General features: G+C 40.5%; 1 protein-coding gene across 1 annotated transcript; it reads left to right on the forward strand.

Annotated features, from left to right (window-relative positions):
* The first annotated feature begins 294 nt into the window (after window positions 1-294).
* On the forward strand, window positions 295-2,123 carry LOC110877880 (tryptophan decarboxylase TDC2). The gene has a single exon (XM_022126105.2). It carries the CDS (start codon window positions 368-370, stop codon window positions 1,883-1,885), a length of 1,518 nt encoding a protein of 505 aa, XP_021981797.1. The 5' UTR covers window positions 295-367; the 3' UTR covers window positions 1,886-2,123.
* Window positions 2,124-14,479: the final 12,356 nt, after the last annotated feature.

Below are 14,479 nucleotides of genomic sequence, written 5' to 3' on the forward strand. Positions count from 1 at the left end.
AGTATACGTGGTTGACTGAGTGGTCGTGTACGTACCCTGTATCTATGCTGCGTATAGGTTTATACGCGGTGTATAGGTGTAACCCTATACGCTGCGTATAGATCTATACGCAATGTAGGTACATGTAGGGTTTGATGTGCAAATAGCCAAGTTGGTGTGTTGTGGACCCTTATTATATATGATGATTATTATATAGGGATAGTTTAAGTGAAAAAACCATGTATTTCACATTAATCATTGCTTATTCTCTAGCTCATTAAATAGATCCCCACCACCACGTTTGTCTGCATCCCAATTGCTTCCCAAAACTTTGACACCCACAATTGTTTCATACATTTATTCCACAACCATTTTCTTGTTCGACAAAATGGGAAGCCCCCTTTCCGAGTTTATTTCATCCTCAGAACCATTTTCATATTCTAAAGAGTTCAAGCCTATGAACCCTGAAGAGTTTCGCGACAAAGCCCATAAAGCGGTCGATTTCATCACTGATTACTACAAAAATGTTGAAACCTTCCCGGTTCTAAGCCAAGTTCAGCCCGGTTACCTTAAAAATCTGCTACCAGAAACCCCGCCCAACACCCCTGAATCATTTGACACTATCCTAAGAGATGTACAAAACGTTATTATCCCTGGTATGACACATTGGCAGAGTCCAAACTTCTTTGCATATTTTCCTGCTACCATAAGTTCAGCTGCGTTTGTTGGCGAAATGCTATGCACTTGTTTTAATGCGGTTGGGTTCAATTGGATCGCTTCGCCTGCTGCGACCGAGCTTGAGATGGTGGTGATGGATTGGCTTGCTACTATGCTTCACCTTCCGAAAAGCTTCATGTTCTCTGGTTCTGGAGGTGGGGTTTTGCAATCCACCACAAGCGAGTCGATTTTGTGCACCCTTGTTGCGGCAAGAGATCGTGTGCTTAATGAAATTGGAGTTGAACATGTTTGGAAGTTAGTCGTGTATGGGTCTGATCAAACTCACTCTACATACAAGAAAGCATGCAAGCTTGCTGGTATTGATCCACGAAACATACGGTCTATATCGACACGAGTGGAGGACGAGTTTTCTCTTTCTCCTATCGCCCTTCGAGAGGTTATAGAAGCTGACCTCAAAGAAGGGTTGGTCCCTGTTTATCTGTGTGTTACAACGGGGACCACTTCCACGACTGCAGTGGACCCCATTAAAGAACTTGCTGAGGTGGCAAGCAAGTATCATATATGGGTCCACGTGGACGCGGCTTACGGTGGAAGTGCATGCATATGTCCCGAATATCGACATTTTCTGAAGGGAATTGAGAAGGTCGACTCACTGAGTTTGAGCCCACATAAGTGGCTACTCAGTTACTTGGACTGTTGTTGCCTGTGGATAAAAAGCCCTAAATTGTTTGTTGACGCGCTGAGCACCAATCCCGAGTACTTGAGAAACAAACATAGTGAGTCCGACTCGGTTGTGAGTTACAAAGATTGGCAAGTTGGGACGGGCCGAAGGTTCAAGTCTTTACGTTTATGGTTCATCATACGTAGTTATGGTGTTGAAAACCTACAAAATCACATTCGGGCAGACATCCAAATGGCAATAACGTTTGAGAAGCTTGTAAGATCAGATGTAAAGTTCGAGATCGTTGTTCCACGAAGGTTTTCCTTGGTATGTTTCCGGTTAAAACAATTAAATGGGTTCGACTCCAACTGCACTGAGTTTGTAAACAAAATGCTACTTGAGCGAGTCAACTCGACAGGCCAAGTTTACTTGACTCACACGGTGGTTGGTGGGATTTATATGTTGAGGTTTGCAGTTGGAGCCACACTCACAGAAGAACGCCATGTGATAAGTGCTTGGGAGTTAATAAAGGAGATGGCTAATACCATGGTGAAAGTTGATAGTTAGAAGTATCGTGACAATCTTGCTTTGACGTAATAAAAAGTTTATTAATTTGAATAGTTTCTTTTTTAATTGAAAATAAAGATCCATTGAGAATAGCCCAATGGTGTTGATGAGCTAGATAAGGTATAGAATAGTAGGAGGTCATGGGTTCAATCCCCATGGTATGTAACTTTAGCCATTAAAAAAATTGAAAATAAAGAGTGCCACGTTGTATTGGAACGCATTCGATTGTTTGTTTGAAGCAATATATTGAATCCATTTGTGTTATGAGATAGAAAAACAAAGTTGAAATTATTATCTACATATACATTATCTACATATACATTTATAAGTTGGGGGAATAGTGACAGGCAGCTGTCTGGCACTCTCCCATTGGATCAACACGTTTTTTATCTTATATTCATTTTAAAATTACGTTTTTGCCCTCAACTCAAAATAAAATTACCCTTTTTGTCCCCATCTCAGAACCTGGCACTCCCCCATTGGATCAACACGTTTTTTATCTTATATTCATTTTAAAATTACGTTTTTGCCCTCAACTCAAAATAAAATTACGCTTTTTGTCCCCATCTCAGAATTACGATCTTGCCCTCAATTCAAAATTACGACTTTTCCTGGCACTCCCCCGTTGGACCAACTAGTTTATTATTTTATATCCATCTAAAATTACGTTTTTGCTCCCCTTTAAAATTACGGTTTTGAGCTGCCTAGCACTCCCCTATTGGACCAACACGTTTTTTATTTTATATCCATTTTAAAAATACGTTTTTGCCCCAAAATCAAAATAAAATTACGCTTTTTGTCCCCATCTCAGAATTACGATCTTGCCCTCAATTCAATATTACGACTTTGCCTGGCACTCCCTCATTGGACCAACCAGTTTATTATTTTATATCCATTCTAAAATTACGTTTTTGCCCCCTTTAAAATTACGGTTTTGCCCCCCAGCTCAAAATAAAATTACGATTTTGTCCCCAGCTCAAAATTACGATTTTTCCCTCCATTCAAAATAAAATTGTGGTTTTGCCCTCAACTCAGAATTACCTTTTCGCCGCCAGTTCAAAATAAAATTCTGTTTCCCCCCCCCCCAGCTAAAAGTTACGATTTTGCTCTCTGTTCAAAGATGTGATTTTTCTCCGTTTAAAAAATTGTGATTTTGCCCTCAATTCAAAATTACGTTTTGTCCCCAGTTCAAAGTAAAATTATGCTTTTGCCCCCAACTCAAAATTACGATTTTGCCATCGGTTCAAAATAAAATTGTGCTTTTGCCTCCAGCTTAAAATTACGATTGTGCCCTTAGTTCAAATTTATATTACACTGTTACCCCAAGTTCAAAATTACGAATTTGCCCCTGTGAAAATTTACAACTTTGCCCCTGGTTCAAATTTTCAGTACTGCCATTACTTTAGCTTTTGGCAAATTACGATTTTACCCCAGTCAAAAGATACAACTTTCCCTCAGTTAAAAATTACAATATTGCCATTGTTTTAGTTTTTTTTTCAAAACTATAAAAGTGTTTTTTTTAATTGTTTGACTCGATTTAATTATTTTTCGTGTCAATGAGCTGGCTAACACTCGCTCGTTATTCGGCCATCGCCCCGCAACGCGGGCGGGGCCTCAACTAGTTTGTTACATATTAAAATGTTGAAAGGGAGAACTCAACCTAAAGGACTAGTCTGGTTGACGAGAGAACCCATTTGGTATATAAACAACACCTTGTAATGGTTTCGGTCCATAACAAATTCCATGATAAACTATTGTATTTTATACGACAAATATCGTATCCTACATATTCCACAAAAAAAACAAACATGTTGGTAGGGTATCGAAAGAGCGAGATGTATTCAAACATTACCTCTATCCCTCTTCCCTAATTAATGAAGTGGTAGTAACTTTATGATGTGAGAGTGAAAAATAGTTAAACCATAACACATGATCTAAAAGACACTTTTAATTAGAATAATAAATTAGTTGGCAAATACAATAGAATGTTGTTATATAGTGTTTCGTCTAAGTAATCACCTGTACTATAAACAAACGAAAAATGTAATCTAGTTGAACACCATTTCACTTAAGAAAAATGAAAAAGTAATAGTTGGATAAGTAAAGCTGGTATTAAATTGTAGGATCGGAATCTGACCCGAACGAGTCAATCAGAGGAGTTTGATCAGATACAGGTGCGGAAAACAAGTACCTGATGTAGAAACAGCTAGATATCACTTTAATTCTCTTTTCTCATTAATTTGACGCTTTTTACATGCAATTCTCACACCGGCAGCACCTCGGTATGGAATCCGGAAAGTTACAATTGTAGACCTCTCTTGTGGTATTTATAGGAGTTGTGGACCGCTTATACGGACGTGACAAATAAGCGGTCCAAGAATGTCCGTATAAGGGGTTCCAGAGTTTAGGTTGTGGACCTCTTATTCGACATGCCGAATAAGCGGTCCAAGACTTTAAACCGTCTAAACTCTCCAGTTTTCTTGTTTCTCCGCAAATCACCGTTCGCGCATTGTAAGGTCGGATAGACGTTCCTAGGCACTCCGAAGGCTTAATTAAGTTAATTCGCGTTGTAAACACTATTTATTATCGCGTTAATTATCTGTTAATCACGTAATTAAGCGCGTAAATTACCGGTTGTCACATTCTCCCCCTGTTACAGAAATTTCGTCCTTGAAATTTAGACTATGTTATCTCTTCAGAATTGTGTTTCAAAAGTTGATGTCAAGGGAAACAAGATGTATAGTTACAGTCACTAATGTGACTAAGTTAACAGGATCAAACAATGAACAGGAACTTCGACCAATCGAATTCCATATGAACGTTTATAATATGTAAACGAGTTCTAGAAGCAATAACATCCACTGGATGAACTTAGAATCATCAACCTCAAATATAATAGTTTGTATGAAACGCTCGATCGTGATCAGCACAAGCTGCAAGTTATACCGACGCCTCAAGGTGTCGTAATGAATGAAACGATTCAATAATAGGGGTGATCGAACATGTATCACCTATGTTTTGCATGAAACGCTCAATCATGATTAGCCCAAGCTACAAGTTTGTACTGACACCACGAGGTGTCGTAGTGATTCAAATAATTCAATAATAGCGGTGATCAAACAAATCCACCGTGTTTGAAGTCAAATGAAAGCGTAATAAGGTGAATCCAAAAGTTTGTTTCAAATGACATCATAGAATTTTCAATTGAAATTTGAACATCAAAGAAATAATGTTTTCGATCGAATGTGAAGAAGCAATGGATATCGCAAAATTTTCGATCGATAATGAAAGAACCGTTAGTAGGTACACCGAAATGTAAAAATGAATTTGTGTACCATTGTCTTAACACACTATTGTATTAAGACCGCTTTGATATAATAAATCGAAGTGAATTGGAAAACAATCAATAAATTTTTAGATCCGTGTATGAGATGCGTAAACGAGTTTAGCGCAAGCTTCAAGCTAATGAAATTCACCATCACATGGTGTCGAAATCAACAGACAATTTAATGGAGTCGAATACCAAACAAGTTTACCTCGACTCGGAACAAATGAAACGCTTGTTAATACAAATTTGAATACGATGCTCCCAATACATCATATTATGTTCTGAAAGGAATATGTGTAATGAACAAGTTCAAACAATTGAACTTGGTTTTAGCGTAACCCGACAATAAGTATATGTATCGACAAGAAAACTTTCGGCATGGTCACAACGAAAAACCATGTATGTAACTTGTAAAGAAATGATCGTGATACAATGACCATTAAGAGGAGTAGAGATGCGAAAATCTACTCAGTGAGCGTGAAATTCGAAATTTCAATAATAGAAATTTGAGGACTTTACCTGGGGTTTCGTGTGACGACCAATTGTTAGGTGACATTACCGTCGTTAACCGAAATAGGGGGGGATGTGGAGACATACGTCTTTTCCTTGGAGTGATTCGTGTCGTTGCAGGATCGCGTGACAAGTTGTCGTTTCCTGGCCGTTAGTTCTCCTGCTGACAGGAATCTAGCGTCGTCGTTGAATTGCGCCATCGCGTCTTTTCAAAGGCCTCGCCTCGATAGTCGTATGTGACGTACTTCAACCTTTGTTGATGTAAGCTTAAATTTCACGTATACTTGCGCACTAGCGTCGTGTGCCATGGTGCTGTACCCCGACATCCGTTGACGTAAAAATCGAGTTCCATGTGTTCTCGTGCGCTAGCGTTCTGTTATGCGTAGGCTGCCTGCTCGGGAAGTTAAAATATCATAGACAATATGGATAAGAGTGTGTACCCGAGTTAATATTCGCGGTTCCTACGTGATGTCCATGCACAAATAATCGATCATATACGCATGTTAGTCATCAATAAGCAATCAAGTAATTCCCCTAGTCCCACTAGTCTATCCTCCCAGCCTCTCAGACTGAATCCTCTAGTCCCACTAGACTACCCTTCCAGCCTCTCAGACTGAATCTCCTAGTCCCACTAGACTATCCTCCCAGCCTCTCAGACTGAATCTTCTAGTCCCACTAGACTATCCTTCCAGCCTCTCAGACTGAATCTCCTAGTCCCACTAGACTATCCTTTCAGCCTCTCAGACTGAATCTCCTAGTCCCACTAGACTATCCTTTCAGCCTCTCAGACTGAATCTCCTAGTCCCACTAGACTGCCCTTCCAGTCCTCCCAGACTGAATCTCCTAGTCCCACTAGACTATCCTTCCAGCCTCTCAGACTGAATCTCCTAGTCCCACTAGACTATCCTTCCAGCCTCTCAGACTGAATCTCCTAGTCCCACTAGACTATCCTTTCAGCCTCTCAGACTGAATCTCCTAGTCCCACTAGACTATCCTTCCAGCCTCTCAGACTGAATCTCCTAGTCCCACTAGACTGCCCTTCCAGTCCTCCCAGACTGAATCTCCTAGTCCCACTAGACTATCCTTTCAGCCTCTCAGACTGAATCTCCTAGTCCCACTAGACTATCCTTCCAGCCTCTCAGACTGAATCTCCTAGTCCCACTAGACTGCCCTTCCAGTCCTCCCAGACTGAATCTCCTAGTCCCACTAGACTATCCTTCCAGCCTCTCAGACTGAATCTCCTAGTCCCACTAGACTATCCTTCCAGCCTCTCAGACTGTTGTGTACTGTATGTAATTATTTTATGCACCGTGTATGAAACACCGTAACAGCGTATGTTTGAAAACAATATTTTGACTGCTTGTTTTTCGGCAACGGTTGGAGACCATATTCGAGTACTAGGCGTTCTGTATGTATTCAACGTCTCAATGATCTAAGTCCCCAGGGGGGGGGAGGTGAGGTTAGAGCCTAGGTATAACAGAAACCTAATTCGCTGTAACCTATAGCTCTGATACCAATCTGTCACACCCCGAAATTATCAGAGCGTTGGCGTGACTGGACTGGTATCTTCATTGCACAGCGGAAGCAAATAAGCTAAGTCTTTCTAGCAACTGAACGCCCACTAAGTACTCGACTCTTCATGGTCCTCCTATTCCAACCGTGCCTTGTCTTAGAAATGCAACCTGAGAAAGAACATGCGAAAAAGTCAACATAAAGTTGAGCGAGTTCATAGTTTGTTTGTAAAAGATCTGAAATAAATCTTTTGAGTTGTGAAAGGTTTGAAATAAATCTTTGGTAACCGGTTTTTGAAATAGTATTGAGAAAATGAATTTAAAAATCATTTTCTTGCCAAGTTATATGGAAACGTTGTGTTTGTAACACGTTATGTTCATAAAACCATGTATTTGTAAAGCCTTGTTTTTGTAATGTTCGCATAACCGTCAATGCCCACCCTGACTTTGACTCCATACCCCCATAATTCTTTGTATTTGTATAAAACATGGTAGTTAATTTGTATGAACAAGAAGTTTCCGTAAGTATAAAATCCCTGGTATGTAGCAGTGTAAGAGGACTTGTGATCACCAATGGTTTGCAAGGCCACTGACATATGTGAAGTGCAAATAGGGAGACTCAAACCTAGCAGATTTCGCCACGGCAAAGTATGTGGACAAAGTCACCCCACGGTCCGTTTCTAGTTTGGCCGGGGGCTGGGCTCGCTACACCCAGATAGATCTACCGCTCCTGTCCCTCGGTCCCTCCATGAGGACTAATGGCCCCATGTTGTTCCTATCCACTCACATGATCGTATAACACCTCCTTACGTTAAACATACCATGTAAAAATTTTTCGTAATTACTGTATCATATATTCCACCTCAGCCACCCTGGCTGAGCCTCCCCAGCCACCCTGACTGAGCTTTCCCAGCCACCCTGACTGACTCCTTAGTTATGAAAAATCATTCATATTTCGAAAATAAGCATTTGTTTTGTAAAAACCGGTATGTTTAGTATAAACCTTTCGTAAATCGTTTGAGTTCCTCGAAATCCATTCGTGATATGATTTAGAAATACGAGTTTTGCGTTTGTTCAAAACTTTGTATGTTTCTGAAAATTGTGCATGTCTTTCCACCCCGAAAACATTTACAAAAAGAATGTAAAACAGTAGTAAAAAGTGGGGGTTATGAACTCGCCTGAATATTCCTGTGCAAAGCTAGCTAATTACGACTTCGATGATGTCGTTTCCAAGACGTGGCTTGCTAGCGTGCATTCTACAATATTCCTAACATGGAATATCTAATAAGTTTCTAACCAAAAACGGTAACTAAACCACGTGTCACGAGCCCTACCGAATCGTTAATCGAACGATTCAACGATAAGTTGTTAACTTAATAGAAAAGATTAAGTTATACATGTTAAGTCTCGTTTAATGTCGGTAATAGTTTACTAAGCCTTGAAAGTACTTAGTTTTCGAGAATTTCAAATATATAAATATTTATACAAAAATATCCATATATTGACGAAATAATGTTAGTCGCTCCGAGAAGTCGTACGCGTACAAAAAGAATATTTGTATGAAAATATCATATAACCAACTCGTATTATATATCGCGTTTCGGATGATCTTTGTCAAAATATACGTATGTGCCGTTTAGGCGTATAAAATAAATATGAAAAGTTATATTTATTTTATAAAAGAATCGTCGAGTTGTATTTGAAAATAAATATATAACAATATTTATTTTTTATAAAAGAACTCGTGTCGTACGATATTTGAAATAAATAAGTATATAAACTATATTTACCTTCGTAAAAGAATTCGTCGAGTTTTCGAAGTCTAAAAATAAATATAATAACTATATTTATTTGTTGTAAGAAATTTTCGACTCGTCGTTTTCGTGACTATTAAGTTGTTTTCGTACAAAATTTCAGAGTTGTATTCGTTTTTATAAAATAGTTACTTAAATCCGATAGTTTGATTAATAACAAAACGTAGTTATTTTACGGATTTTCTCGAAAAACGGGCAGAGTTTCCTCTGTTTTTGGACGCCCCCGACAACACCAGTTGTCGTTATTAGATCAAAATTCAACCAATAATATCAATATGTTAATTTTTCTTCGTATGCTTGAAATGTAAAACAGATTTCTATCGAGTCGGTTCAAGCTCGTGTGTCACGTAACATATAAAAAAAAAATAACGAGATAATCGTGCCGCTTTACCAAATTTCTAATGTTGTAACGCCAAAAATGTTGACTGAGTGGACCGAGTCACCCGGGTTAACCGAGTTGACCCGCTGAGTTGACTGAGTCAACCGAGTTGAGCTGAGTTGACTCGGTTTGACCGAGTCAAACCGAACCGAGCCGTTTGACTGAGCTGTTGACCCGATTGACTGAACCGAAACCTGTTAAACCAAACCCGAGAATAACACCCGAGTCACCTTGTTGACTGAACCGTCTGTGGACTGAGTTGACTCGGTTTGACCGAGTCAAACCGAGTTGAACCTAACATTGACCTGAAACACAGAAACCATGAACCGAAACCCAGTCTGCTCCGACATCGAACCAACCTGACCCGCTTAAACCCGAGACCCGATACCTAAATCCGAATCAAATCTCACCGTTGACAACCACCACAGCCGTCGCCGCTCCTCACCGCCGTGAGCGGCCTTTTGTCGCCGGAAACGGTGGCTGTCACCACCATCATCAAACAGCATCATTGAAATCGCCATCAACACCATTAACCCGCTGGTCAAAAGCAGAGACCGCCGGTTAAAAGAAGAGACCGGCCCGAGACCAAAACCACCGGAAAAACGAATTGACCGGCGGTCCGAGCTTCCGACCGCCGGTTCTCTCCCTCTCTCTTTCTTTCTTTCTCGGTCTCTCTCTCTTTCCTTCTGGTTGCACCGCCGCACCACCACCGTCCAGTGGTGGTGGTGTTCCGACTCGTCTGATCGAACAAAAAGGGGGGGTTTGTGGGTGTGTGAAGAGATGAGAGAGATATAGGTGCTTGTGTGTGTGATCTGGCCGGAAACCGGCGCCGAACGGCCGGATTTTGCTCCGGTGACCGGAGATGTGAGAGGGAAAGGGGAGTGGGTTCGGTTGTGAGTGTTGTCTGTGTATTTGGTTTTGTGGTGACTGCACAAATGGGGAAGTAACAATGAGAACTTAGACAAGAGATCAGTATTTATAACTAGAATTAGGTTAGTGGGCTTTGGGCTTGGGCCCAAGGCCCACAAGCCCAGTCGCACGTTCAGAGATCCCGAATTTTTTTTTTTTTTTTTTTTTTTTTTTTTACAAACCCGTTAACGCACCTGATTTTTGTAAAAAATATCGTAATTAAATTTTTAGAATCAGATTAACGAGAAAAGATAGCGTCACTAGTCGAGTTGGGTGCGTTCTACGGTTTCGTTAAAATCGCGTAAATGCCCTGTTTGCCGTTTCTGATCCGTTTTCCGATCTGATTTCAACAGCGTATATTAAAATTCGAAAATGAAGCCAAATATATCATAATGTATTAACATCGCGACGAAATTCGAGTCCGGTGCGTCAGTTCCGTCGTTGATTGTCGGTGCGTTACCGTTTCCACGTTCCTCGTTCGCGTCTGCGTTTTGTGGCGTATGAAAGTACGATATATTCACAAAATTAATTTCATGAACATAAAATTTTCATAGAAAATTCGTATTTGTCGGCGTTGTCAGTATTTTGTACGGTTTCATTTCGTTATTGCTTAACGTTTAGCATGTTTCTCCGCAAATCACCGTTCGCGCATTGTAAGGTCGGATAGACGTTCCTAGGCACTCCGAAGGCTTAATTAAGTTAATTCGCGTTGTAAACACTATTTATTATCGCGTTAATTATCTGTTAATCACGTAATTAAGCGCGTAAATTACCGGTTGTCACATTCTCCCCCTGTTACAGAAATTTCGTCCTCGAAATTTAGACTATGTTATCTCTTCAGAATTGTGTTTCAAAAGTTGATGTCAAGGGAAACAAGATGTATAGTTACAGTCACTAATGTGACTAAGTTAACAGGATCAAACAATGAACAGGAACTTCGACCAATCGAATTCCATATGAACGTTTATAATATGTAAACGAGTTCTAGAAGCAATAACATCCACTGGATGAACTTAGAATCATCAACCTCAAATATAATAGTTTGTATGAAACGCTCGATCGTGATCAGCACAAGCTGCAAGTTATACCGACGCCTCAAGGTGTCGTAATGAATGAAACGATTCAATAATAGGGGTGATCGAACATGTATCACCTATGTTTTGCATGAAACGCTCAATCATGATTAGCCCAAGCTACAAGTTTGTACTGACACCACGAGGTGTCGTAGTGATTCAAATAATTCAATAATAGCGGTGATCAAACAAATCCACCGTGTTTGAAGTCAAATGAAAGCGTAATAAGGTGAATCCAAAAGTTTGTTTCAAATGACATCATAGAATTTTCAATTGAAATTTGAACATCAAAGAAATAATGTTTTCGATCGAATGTGAAGAAGCAATGGATATCGCAAAATTTTCGATCGATAATGAAAGAACCGTTAGTAGGTACACCGAAATGTAAAAATGAATTTGTGTACCATTGTCTTAACACACTATTGTATTAAGACCGCTTTGATATAATAAATCGAAGTGAATTGGAAAACAATCAATAAATTTTTAGATCCGTGTATGAGATGCGTAAACGAGTTTAGCGCAAGCTTCAAGCTAATGAAATTCACCATCACATGGTGTCGAAATCAACAGACAATTTAATGGAGTCGAATACCAAACAAGTTTACCTCGACTCGGAACAAATGAAACGCTTGTTAATACAAATTTGAATACGATGCTCCCAATACATCATATTATGTTCTGAAAGGAATATGTGTAATGAACAAGTTCAAACAATTGAACTTGGTTTTAGCGTAACCCGACAATAAGTATATGTATCGACAAGAAAACTTTCGGCATGGTCACAACGAAAAACCATGTATGTAACTTGTAAAGAAATGATCGTGATACAATGACCATTAAGAGGAGTAGAGATGCGAAAATCTACTCAGTGAGCGTGAAATTCGAAATTTCAATAATAGAAATTTGAGGACTTTACCTGGGGTTTCGTGTGACGACCAATTGTTAGGTGACATTACCGTCGTTAACCGAAATAGGGGGGGGATGTGGAGACATACGTCTTTTCCTTGGAGTGATTCGTGTCGTTGCAGGATCGCGTGACAAGTTGTCGTTTCCTGGCCGTTAGTTCTCCTGCTGACAGGAATCTAGCGTCGTCGTTGAATTGCGCCATCGCGTCTTTTCAAAGGCCTCGCCTCGATAGTCGTATGTGACGTACTTCAACCTTTGTTGATGTAAGCTTAAATTTCACGTATACTTGCGCACTAGCGTCGTGTGCCATGGTGCTGTACCCCGACATCCGTTGACGTAAAAATCGAGTTCCATGTGTTCTCGTGCGCTAGCGTTCTGTTATGCGTAGGCTGCCTGCTCGGGAAGTTAAAATATCATAGACAATATGGATAAGAGTGTGTACCCGAGTTAATATTCGCGGTTCCTACGTGATGTCCATGCACAAATAATCGATCATATACGCATGTTAGTCATCAATAAGCAATCAAGTAATTCCCCTAGTCCCACTAGTCTATCCTCCCAGCCTCTCAGACTGAATCCTCTAGTCCCACTAGACTACCCTTCCAGCCTCTCAGACTGAATCTCCTAGTCCCACTAGACTATCCTCCCAGCCTCTCAGACTGAATCTTCTAGTCCCACTAGACTATCCTTCCAGCCTCTCAGACTGAATCTCCTAGTCCCACTAGACTATCCTTTCAGCCTCTCAGACTGAATCTCCTAGTCTCACTAGACTATCCTTTCAGCCTCTCAGACTGAATCTCCTAGTCCCACTAGACTGCCCTTCCAGTCCTCCCAGACTGAATCTCCTAGTCCCACTAGACTATCCTTCCAGCCTCTCAGACTGAATCTCCTAGTCCCACTAGACTATCCTTCCAGCCTCTCAGACTGAATCTCCTAGTCCCACTAGACTATCCTTTCAGCCTCTCAGACTGAATCTCCTAGTCCCACTAGACTATCCTTCCAGCCTCTCAGACTGAATCTCCTAGTCCCACTAGACTGCCCTTCCAGTCCTCCCAGACTGAATCTCCTAGTCCCACTAGACTATCCTTTCAGCCTCTCAGACTGAATCTCCTAGTCCCACTAGACTATCCTTCCAGCCTCTCAGACTGAATCTCCTAGTCCCACTAGACTGCCCTTCCAGTCCTCCCAGACTGAATCTCCTAGTCCCACTAGACTATCCTTCCAGCCTCTCAGACTGAATCTCCTAGTCCCACTAGACTATCCTTCCAGCCTCTCAGACTGTTGTGTACTGTATGTAATTATTTTATGCACCGTGTATGAAACACCGTAACAGCGTATGTTTGAAAACAATATTTTGACTGCTTGTTTTTCGGCAACGGTTGGAGACCATATTCGAGTACTAGGCGTTCTGTATGTATTCAACGTCTCAATGATCTAAGTCCCCAGGGGGGGGGGAGGTGAGGTTAGAGCCTAGGTATAACAGAAACCTAATTCGCTGTAACCTATAGCTCTGATACCAATCTGTCACACCCCGAAATTATCAGAGCGTTGGCGTGACTGGACTGGTATCTTCATTGCACAGCGGAAGCAAATAAGCTAAGTCTTTCTAGCAACTGAACGTCCACTAAGTACTCGACTCTTCATGGTCCTCCTATTCCAACCGTGTCTTGTCTTAGAAATGCAACCTGAGAAAGAACATGCGAAAAAGTCAACATAAAGTTGAGCGAGTTCATAGTTTGTTTGTAAAAGATCTGAAATAAATCTTTTGAGTTGTGAAAGGTTTGAAATAAATCTTTGGTAACCGGTTTTTGAAATAGTATTGAGAAAATGAATTTAAAAATCATTTTCTTGCCAAGTTATATGGAAACGTTGTGTTTGTAACACGTTATGTTCATAAAACCATGTATTTGTAAAGCCTTGTTTTTGTAATGTTCGCATAACCGTCAATGCCCACCCTGACTTTGACTCCATACCCCCATAATTCTTTGTATTTGTATAAAACATGGTAGTTAATTTGTATGAACAAGAAGTTTCCGTAAGTATAAAATCCCTGGTATGTAGCAGTGTAAGAGGACTTGTGATCACCAATGGTTTGCAAGGCCACTGACATATGTGAAGTGCAAATAGGGAGACTCAAACCTAGCAGATTTCGCCACGGCAAAGT

The sequence above is a fragment of the Helianthus annuus genome, chromosome 1 (genome assembly GCF_002127325.2).
Source record: "Helianthus annuus cultivar XRQ/B chromosome 1, HanXRQr2.0-SUNRISE, whole genome shotgun sequence".
Classification (NCBI taxonomy): domain Eukaryota; kingdom Viridiplantae; phylum Streptophyta; class Magnoliopsida; order Asterales; family Asteraceae; genus Helianthus; species Helianthus annuus.

What these genes read in the sequence shown, in the direction of transcription:
- LOC110877880 (XM_022126105.2), top strand. Translation starts at nt 368, where the DNA reads ATGGGAAGCCCCCTTTCCGAGTTTATTTCATCCTCAGAACCATTTTCA.